At 50.0% G+C, this 9,902-nt stretch overlaps 1 protein-coding gene across 2 annotated transcripts in view; it reads left to right on the forward strand.

The window, feature by feature from the left end:
* The window catches only part of ERO1A (endoplasmic reticulum oxidoreductase alpha), a 42,893-nt gene that overhangs the window by 29,170 nt on the left and 3,821 nt on the right, over window positions 1-9,902 (forward strand). For both annotated transcript variants that reach the window (XM_015421421.1, XM_015421429.1), the window contains 6 exons: window positions 97-108; window positions 639-665; window positions 1,889-1,981; window positions 4,741-4,987; window positions 7,085-7,154; window positions 9,157-9,243. In XM_015421421.1, coding sequence (XP_015276907.1) covers window positions 97-108; window positions 639-665; window positions 1,889-1,981; window positions 4,741-4,987; window positions 7,085-7,154; window positions 9,157-9,243 — 536 coding nt within the window. The remainder of the gene's footprint in view (window positions 1-96; window positions 109-638; window positions 666-1,888; window positions 1,982-4,740; window positions 4,988-7,084; window positions 7,155-9,156; window positions 9,244-9,902) is intronic.

Here is a 9,902-nt window from a genome sequence, read left to right on the forward strand (position 1 = left end):
GTCCCCCCCCCGCGCCCCTCACTCTCTCTCTCTCTCTCTCTCTCTCTCTCTCTCTCTCTCTCTCTCTCTCTCTCTCTCTATTTGCCTTGGCTCCAGGAGAAAATGAAGGTGAGTGTATTTTTGATTGGGACCTCAGACCAGAGCAAGAGTCCGGTAGCACCTTAAAGGCTAACAAAATTTTTGGCAGGGAATGAGATTTGTGAGCTCACTCCTTCAGACAGGGAAGGATCCGTCCATGGAGGAGGAGAGGTCCATCAAAAGCCATTAGCTGTGACTTCTTGGGGAGGTGTGTGTGAAGGAGGCACTGCTTTGGGGCATTGCTTGTGGGAGCTCCCTCAGCAGAAAGGGCAGCCATTGCAACTGGTAACAGCTGCCGTTGTGAGCAATGTTCCCTCTAAGCTGTGGGGTCTTGTGAGCAAAAATTCTACCTTGTGAGCTACTGGCATTAAAGTTGTGAGTGAGCGATTTGGCTGCTGCGTAAATTAGTTTGCTTTGGAGCCATCCCTTCCTGAGCCAAGACAAAAATCTGTGAGCCGGAGGGTAAAAAACTGTGAGCTAGCTCACACTAGCTCAGCTTAGAGGGAACACTGGTTGTGACTCACTTTTCATGATTTTTCTCTTTGTCTGTTTATTTCCAGGGAACATGTTTTACAGCTGGTTGGAAGGTAACCAGATTCTCTATGTAATTTTGCTGTTGTGTTCAGTTTTGGGGATCACAATTTAAGAAGGATACAGACAAGCTGGAACATGTCCAGAGGAAGGAAACAAAGATGGTGAGGGGTCTGGAGACCAAGTCCTTTGAGGGAAGGTTGAAGGAGCCGGGTATCTTTTTTTTGGGGGGGGGGGGCCGAAGGGGATTTTTTAAATTGATTTTCTATAAACTACAAAGAAAAATAGGGTAGGGAGTCTAACATTTACAGGAGAAAGAAAAGTTAACCACTAAAAGCCCAAGTAGTGAAGATCTTTACATAAGCTTATAAAATGTTAGTCTAATCTATTAATAATACAATGAGCTTGAATGTTTAAACCTAGCAAATCCTCTCCAAAAACCGACGAAAGCTACTGTTGAAGTACTTGAAGGGCCGTCATGTAGAGGATGGAGTGGGGTTGTTTTCTGTTGCCCCAGAAGGTCGGACCAGAACCAACGGGTTGAAATTAAATCAAAAGAGTTTCCAGCTAAACATTAGGAAGAACTAAACATTAGGAAGAACTTCCGGACAGTTAGAGTGGTTCCCCAGTGGAACAGGGTTCCTCGGGAGGTGGTGGTGGGCTCTCCTCCTTTGGAGGTTTTAAAACAGAGGCCAGATGGCCATCTGACAGCAATGCGGATTCTGTGAACTCGGGCAGACCATGAGAAGGGAGGGCAGGAAGGGTTGCCTCAGTGCTTAGTTCTCGTGGCCCTTTCTTACACGCCCAGGGGAATGCTGATCGCCAGTTTGGGGTCAGGAAACAGTTTTTCTCCAGGCCAGTTTGCCCCCCAGTGATCCTGGAGGGTTTTTTGTCATCTTCTGGGCATGGAACAGCGGTTACTGAGGGGGGAGGTATTCGTGAATTTCCTGCATTGTGTGGGGGGGTTGGACTAGATGACCCCGGAGGTCCCTTCCAACTCTATGATCGTAGGTCGGGAATCCCCAGAATAGAGGTAGACGGATTTCCCAAACCAAAATGTGAAATCCCCTCCTGATTCAATGCTCTTCCCCACCCTTGGTATCCAAAGTCTGCCCCAAACCTCAATGTTGTCTCCCACTGTTAGTAGCCAGGTGATCAGGTGCGGAAACTGCCCACAGGCCCGTTTTTATTTTTTGCCACAGTGCAGCCGTTCCTGGTGCCAGAAGGGCCGTTGCTCTTTTTAAAAACAAGCAAATCAAGCTCTCTCCCTTCCTTGCAGGCCTCTGTGTGGAGAAGCGGGCTTTCTACAAGCTCATCTCCGGTCTCCATGCAAGCATCAACATTCACCTCAGCGCCAGGTACCTTCTTCAAGGTTGGTACCTCTCCCTGCTTGAAACACTGAGTGTCCAAATCCTTGGCCCCGGTCACACGGGCCAGATAACGTGGTGGTGGTGGGGGGGGCAGGTGTGGCTATTCGCCCCAGAGCAAAATAAAGCGTGGTAGCCCGATCACACGGTCCCCCGAGTCTCCGTGCTTCGGCTGTTAGCTGGCGATCCTACGGCGATGCCGCAGCGTGGCAAAGAAGCGGCGCGATCACACAAGCGTTTTGCGTTTGTGCGCACGCGCAGTTCCGCAGAGCAGCACTGCTTTCAGTTTCGTGTTTGTGCGCATGCACTTACCAAAAACATCCAGTTTGCGACGGGATGTGGACGGGCACTGGAGGCCATGGGATACTAGCGCTGCCACGATCAGACGCCCGCCTGTGCTGCGCTTTTTCCGGATACCAGTGCACTTTCCTTGTTACTTTTTAACTCCGCATCTTCGGCAGGACGCCACGGGTGCGCTATGCTTCCCAGGTGTCGCAGTGTGATCGCGCCCCGAAAATCCGCCCAACGTTCGTGCCTTTCGCGCAGCAAATCCTCTGTGTGACTGGGGCCCATATTTGGCAGGAACAGAAGGAAGGTCTGGGCAGAGGAGCCCTGTTCTTGCTCGAGGGACACTGTGACTGAAAGGAGAGATTGAGGAATTTCACATGATCCTTTTTAACCCGTTTTGAAGCTGTTTTTGATCCGTCGTGGAGTAAACCGGTATAGGGCTGCCATTTCACACATGGCTTTCCCCTTCCGGTAAAGAGCTGGATCTGAAGCGGTTTGCCATTTCAGACTGCACCGCTTTCCCCCCACCGTTTTTCGCCCATGCGGGCGATCTCCGGCTTTTTTTTGGGGGGGGGGAACGTTTGCTTTATAGCGCTATAGCAGTATAACAAAGCATTCCAGGCATTCCAATGGCATTGATATAGTGTTATAGCGCTATAACGCTATAAAGCGAACGTTCACCAAAAAAAAGCCGGAGATCGCCCGCACGGGTGAAAAACAGCGGTAAAAAGCGCATCGGAACCGGGAGAGGAAACTGAAGACTACTTGGAAGCGGTTGACAGGTAAAACGCTTCAGCCTCGTTTCCTAAACGGGACAGAAGCGTTTGTGTCTGAAATTACAAATATATTCCAGTAGGGAACCGGTTCTAAAATGGATATGTCTGAAATGACAGACCAGAAACCGTTTGGGAAACGTTCCTCTTCCGGATTATATCGTCTGTCTGAAATTCCTCAATGTCATTGCTACGCGTTCCTCGTTCTCCGTGAAGCTTTTCGTCCATCTAGACCTGCTCTGACTAGCAGCGGCTCTCCAAAGCCTTAGGCCGACGTTTTATCTGGACTCTTCTCAGAAGAGAAGAGAGCCAGTTTGGTGTCGTGGTTGGGAGCGCAGACTCTAATCTGAGAGAACCGGGTTTGATTCCCCGCTCCTCCACATGCAGCTACTGGTGTGACCCTGGGTCAGTCACAAGTTCTCTCAGCGCCGTTCTCGCACAATTGATTGTTGTTGGGGATTTCAGTTAGAAAATAAGCTATATAGTTGCAAGCTGTTCAAAGACCTGGTGAAAACCCGGAAATTAGAATTGTTAATGTAAAGCATGTATTGGATATAAGTATACTTTTGGTTGAACACATTAAGGTTTTATCCACGCTGATTAATGGGCATGTCCACTACTTGAAGTTGATAGGTTTTCAGGCCCCGATACTGGTGACCTCCTCGAACAGTTTTACTGATCAGATCAATAAGATAATGGGCAGTCGGTAACCCTTCTGGAGATCTCAGATGTGGAAAAATGGATAAGTGAATGAGCCATGATTTGGGAAGTCCCGGGTTCAGATCTTTCCCGCGTTGTGTCAGAGTCCCGCAGCAATCAGTTCTCCACAACGCCCCTTCAGAAGGATCAAGTTTATTGAGTACAGTAAAGGCGGGTCATCTGTGCATACACTCTGTGTCAGAACTGATTGAAAGCGCGCACAGTGCAAAGTTACACAAAATTCGAAGGGGTCCCCCTGATGGGTCTGAGCCAATCAGGGAATAAGCCAAAGCCCGCCTAAGCTAACGGGTCTGCGTTCCCGGGAAAGCAGCAGCAAGGGGCCAAGGTCACCGGCCTAGGCTAGCAGATAAGACTTGACAGGAAGAAACGAAACTTAAGATTCCATTAGAGCGACAGACTATTCATCAGCTTCCCCCCCCCACTTCCACCAGCTATGGCAGCGCCTAGCTGACACACTGAAATCACTTGAGTGCCCGCTAGCAAGCAGTTTGCAGTTGGAGGCTGCCATTCCACGTTCTTGTGCTCGGAAGGCAAAAGGGGCCGCCAGTTCAAGATTCAGAGAAGAGCTCTCACGTTTGGGTCCTGAACAATGTTCCCTCTAACTGTGGAGTCTTGTGAGCAAAAATTCTACGTTGTGAGCTACTGGCACTGAAGTTGTGAGCGAGCAGTTTGGCTCCTGCATAAATTAGTTTGCTCTGGAGCCCTCCTTCCCGAGCCAAGTCAAAAATCTGTGAGCCAGAGGCTAAGAAATGGTGAGCTAGCTCACACTAACTCAGCTTAGAGGGAACACTGTACTTTTCTTCTTTTCCTCCCTTTCCCCCTCTTTCTGTTTATTAACATCCGGCCTGAAGAAAAACCCTGGAGGACTCAAAAACTTCCATCTTTTTGTGTTGCTTTTATTGCCCCCCGGTCTTCGCAAAAGGTATTTTTCACGTGGCTTTTGTTCTTTGCCCGGCTATAATGCCTTTCCCCCCTTTTTCCAGACACCTGGTCAAAGAAGCAATGGGGTCACAACGTGACCGAGTTTCAGCAGCGGTTCGACGAGCTCCTGACTCAAGGCGAGGGCCCCAGGAGGCTGAAGAACCTCTACTTTATCTATTTGATCGAGCTACGGGCCCTCTCCAAAGTCTTGCCTTTCTTCGAGCGCCCCGATTTCCAGCTGTTCACAGGCGACAAAGACAGAGACGGAGAAGTCAAGAGTCTCTTGCTGGAGATTCTCCATTCAGTCAAGTACGGGCGGCCACGGTTGACGTTTGGGGGAACTGTTGGGGGGCGGGACACAATGATAACGTCAGAGAAGGCCAAAGATCTAAAAGCATCATCTGTACAACAGGTCGCAAGATACTGCTTTCCTTGGCGCAAAACTCCCCCTCCACCTGGTGTAAAGCTCCGATGATTCAAAGCCAGTTCGGTGCAATGCTCCTACTAAGCTGTGGTGCCTTGTGAGCAAAAACTCTACTTTGTGAGCTACTCGTATTAAAGTGGTGAGCGAGCGATTTGGCTACTGCATAAATTAGTTTGCTCTGGAGCCCTTCTTCCTGACAAAAGTGTGTGAGCCGGAAGCTAAAAAACTGTGAGCTGGCTCACACTAACTCAGCTTAGAGGAAACAGTGCCTGTGGGGTAGGTGGGGCTGAGAGAGCTCTTTCGAGGACTGCTCCTGAGAGAACAGCTCCGAGAGAACTTGTGACTGACCCAGGGTCACACCAGCAGCTGCATGTGGAGAAGTGGGGAATCAAACCCCGCTTCTCCCAGATTAGAGTCCGTGCACTTAACCACTTCACCAAACTGGCTGGCTTTTAAGTCACCTTGAACCCTGAGGAAAGGCAGGTTTGGAAGCGACCTCCAGGGCAATGTGCTCCCTCTAAGCTGTGGAGTCCTGTGAGCTACCGGCATTAAAGTTGTGAGTGAGCCATTTGGCTGCTGCATCAATCAGTTTGCTTTGGAGCCGTCCTTCCTGAGCGAAGACAAAAATGTGTGAGCCAGAGGCTAAAAAACTGAGCTAGCTCACACTAACTCAGCTTAGAGGGAACACTGGTTTGGTGTAGTGATTAGGAGCGCAGACTCTGGTCTGGGAGAACCGGGTTTGATTCCCCGCTCCGCCACATGCAGCTGCTGGCATGACCTTGGGTCAGTCACAAGTTCTTTCAGAGCTGTTTTCTCAAGAGCCGTCCTCGAAAGAGCTCTCTCAGCCCCACCTACCTCACAGGGTATCTCTTGTGGGGAGTGGAAGGGAAGGGAGATTGTAAGCCGCTCTGAGACTCCTTTGGGTAGTGAAGGGCGGGGTATAAATCCAGTCTCTTCCTTTTTCTCCTTAAACGCATGCATGCTTTCACACACACTGGACAATGCACTTTCAGTCTGCTTTCTCTGTACTTTGCAAATGGATTTTACTGTGTGGAATGGGGAAGTCCACTTGCAAACGATCCTTACAGTGCTTTGGGAGTGGCTTGAAAGTGCACGTCTGAAAGTGCCGGTCTCCACACTGATGGGGAAATGGAACACGATGTTTGTAGGAGAATGAGGGGAGTCCGGGATAAAGCCTGAACCACGTCTGTTTGCGAATCAGCAGAATGGTTTTTCAAAAGTGGAGTGTTTAACAAGGAGCAAAAACTGACCGTCTTGTGAACGAGTGTGCCGATTCCCCCTTCCAAAGCCATCTTGGTCCACAGCCTTTAGCTTGTCCTGCGGGCAACAACTGATTCGTTTTGTGTGGCGTGTGAATCGTTTGCCTGGAAACTTGTCAACTTCCCTTTGTTGGAAGAAGCTAGGAACCAGGTTTAATATGCTGAAATCCAAGAGACGTTTGTGGAAACCAACAGCAGCTGCACAAGCAGGTCGGGGGGGGGGGGGCCCCAGGAAAAGCTGATAAAGAAAAAATAATAATAATTCAGATACTTACACCTGCTTTATTTATTAATTAAATTTGATTTAGGACAGGGCTCCTGCTTTATTTATTAATTAAATCTGATTTAGGACAGCGCTAAGGGCGGTGTATCATCGAAAACTCTTACATAAATATAACAAAGCATTAAAATCATAAGAATATACAACATGCCTCCACCTGCAGCTGCTGGTGTGATGCTGGGTCAGTCACAAGTTCTTTCAGAGCTGCTCTCAAGGGCAGTCCTCGAAAGAGCACTCTCAGCCCCCACCTCCCTCACAGGTTGTCTGTTTGCAGGGAGGGGAAGGGTGAGTATTTTCCGGAAGCCAGTTGTGAAATCAGATGGGAATTAAATTATTTGAATGGTATTATTTAAAACTGAAAATCCTTGAGGTATTTTCAGAGAAGGGCTCCAGTTTGAAAGTATCCTTCCCTTCCCTTTCAGATCTTTCCCTTTGCACTTCGACGAAAATTCACTGTTTGCTGGAAACCAGAGAGAGGCCGCCAAGTTAAAGGTAAAATTTTCTTCAGACGTTTTTCTTCAGGCAGACAGAAAGCATTTTTCTCCATTTGTAGAGTAGGCATACAGTCTATCTGGTGCCCTCGTGACAAATAAAACATTCTGCAGCAATTGGCCGAAGTCTGAAGGACGTTATCAGATATCCACAAACGTTCCAGCTGCTCAAGGGTCTAAGCTCGGGAGCATGTTTGTAGTCCATCTTCTGTGAGGAAAGGATTAATGGTCAGTCTGGCTGGGCTTAAAACTTCAGGTAGGCCCCACAAAAGGAGCAGGGGTCATTTCCTGCGGGAGCGCACAGGAGCGGAGCTCCGGCAGTAAGGAGCCCAGGGGGCGGGCACATGCAACAAGCCCTGCCTCCTGCTCCCAGCAGCCCTCAGTCGGGCCACGAGGAGCAAGAAGCAGCCAGGTAAGTTGCAGACCCCCCCCCCCCCCCCCCACCTCCACGACCCAAAAAACTGGGAGAGACGCCCGCCCTGCCCCCCCCCCCCCGCCCCAATAGCTAGCAATTGAAAACAGTCCAGTGGAGCCTGAGCAGTGGGTGTTGCCTTCTGACACCCTTCCGGTGGTGTCAGGGGGTGTGGCATATGCTAATGAGTTATGCTAATGAGTTATGCTAATGAGCCCCTGCACCTCTTTTTCTACGAAATGACCACTGAAAAGGAAGAACTGTGAGGAATAGACGGAGGTCTGGAAAGTGGTTTAGGAAAGTAGAAGCTTAAATGGCAGAAATCTCTGTGGAGGTGGGCAGGGAGGGACAAAGGCAGCGGGATAACAAGCAAAACCCTGAAGGAAACACAAGCAGAAGGGGCGAGAGTCCTCAGGGGAATTTAGGAATCCAAATTTAGGAGAGACCAGAGGGAGATGCAGGAATCTGAAGAGCGAGGCCTGGCTGTATAATGAAGCCGCCTGAGGTGACTACCTCCGGTATCCGGTTTGGAGGGGAGCAACCTCCTATCCCTGTGTGTCGCCAGCCCCGTCTGTCTCTTTTGCCTGGGAGCTGGAGAAAGTTGTCCGTTTTACCTCCTCCAGACCTCTGTAAAAGCTAGTACGACAATCTACGTGTGCCCGTTCCCAAATAAGATTCGTTCCTCTGAGGGAGATTCCTTCGCTACACAGAGCTGCGCCAGGGCCTTTTTTTGTAGAAAAAGCCCAGCAGGAACTCATTAGCATAATAGGCCATACCCAACAGCAGGAACTCATTAGCATATTAGTCCACACCCCTGACAGCACAGCTCATTCGCATATTAGGCCACACACCCCTGTTACGAGAAGTGTGGTCATCCAGCCAGTTGACAAAACCCAGGGCCTTTTTTTTGGAGCAGGAACTCCTTTGCATGTTAGGCCACACACCCCTAATTGTAGCCAATCCCAATGAGTTTCTGCTGTTGGGTGTGGCCTATTATGCTAATGAGCTCCTGCTGGGCGTGGCCAACTTGGGAGCCAGACGGAACTCCGTTCCTGTGCGTTCCTGCCCAAAAATAGCCCTGGAGCTGCCTGTCGCTAGGGCAAGCAAAATGGTGGCTGAGGGGGTGGAATCATGGGAGAGCTCAGGAAGGCCCTCCCGTTGCCCGCTTGCTCTATTTCTGAAGAGAGACGGATTATCCGTCCCTGGGCAGGAGCGGTGTCAGCAGCGGTGACGTGTGGGCAAAGGGGGAGAGGACCGTGGCAAATAGCCACCGCCTCAGGTGACCAGAAACGTCAACTTGCCACTGCCAGGGAATTGTCACGTCTCTACCCTGTGAGGCCTGCTGGGCTGTTCAGAAGGACAGTGAGGGGGAAATTCTGTCGCTGGTAGTTTCTGCTACTTTGGGACTCGTCAGGAACGAGGACCACCGTTGTGGTGGGGCTCACTGGGGAGGGGCCGTGGCTCGGCGTTAGAGCGTCTGCTTGGCACGCAAAAGGTTCCAGGTTCAATTCCCCGGCATCTCCTTGGCAGTAGGTGATGTGAAAGACCTCCGTCTGAGACCCTGATAATTTTTTCATTTCGCCCCCTCCAGGAGGAGTTTCGGCTCCATTTTAGGAACATTTCAAGGATTATGGACTGCGTGGGATGCATAAAATGTCGCCTCTGGGGGAAGCTACAAGTAAGGAAGCCATTTTTTGTCTTTTCTCGCTGCAAAGATTTCTGTTGATCTGTCTGTACGTGTGTCTTGAAGACCCGTCACCCTAACCTGGTTGATGCAAAAATGGTGCTTAATCTATGCAGAAGAAGGCTTGAATTTATTAATCCGTTTGAAACGTCTGCCTGGTTTGATACAGGAGGACGCCCCCACCACACACACCCCTATGCAAAAATGCTAGTTAATATGGGGGTCAGTCCACCAGAAAGGTCTAATGCAGAGACCACACTGAACCACTGTGCTTTCGCTTGTACAGTTCTCAGGCATTTTCAGGGGGGCTTCCTCCTGAGACCTTCCGGGTAGAGCTGATTAATGGGGCATGATGCCCCAAATCCACTACCTGCAGATGGCTGCCTCATCTTCGGTTGGATCCTCTGGATTTGTTCTGCGAATGAAGCACTTACCTGTGTCAGGAGGAGACTTCCAGGGGAAGGCAAAGAAAGGACCTGCAACCCATACAAAGCAAATGCAACATAAAAGTTGAGGGGAAACGGATATAAGAACATCAGAAGAGCCCTGCTGGATCAGACCAGTAGTCCCGTCTCACACAGTGGCCAACCAGTTCCTCTGGAGGGCCAACAACAGGGCAGAGAGGCCGAGTCCTTCATAAGAACATCGGAAGA

Source organism: Gekko japonicus, unplaced genomic scaffold (assembly GCF_001447785.1).
Source record: "Gekko japonicus isolate JY-2015 unplaced genomic scaffold, Gekko_japonicus_V1.1 scaffold666, whole genome shotgun sequence".
Taxonomy (NCBI): domain Eukaryota; kingdom Metazoa; phylum Chordata; class Lepidosauria; order Squamata; family Gekkonidae; genus Gekko; species Gekko japonicus.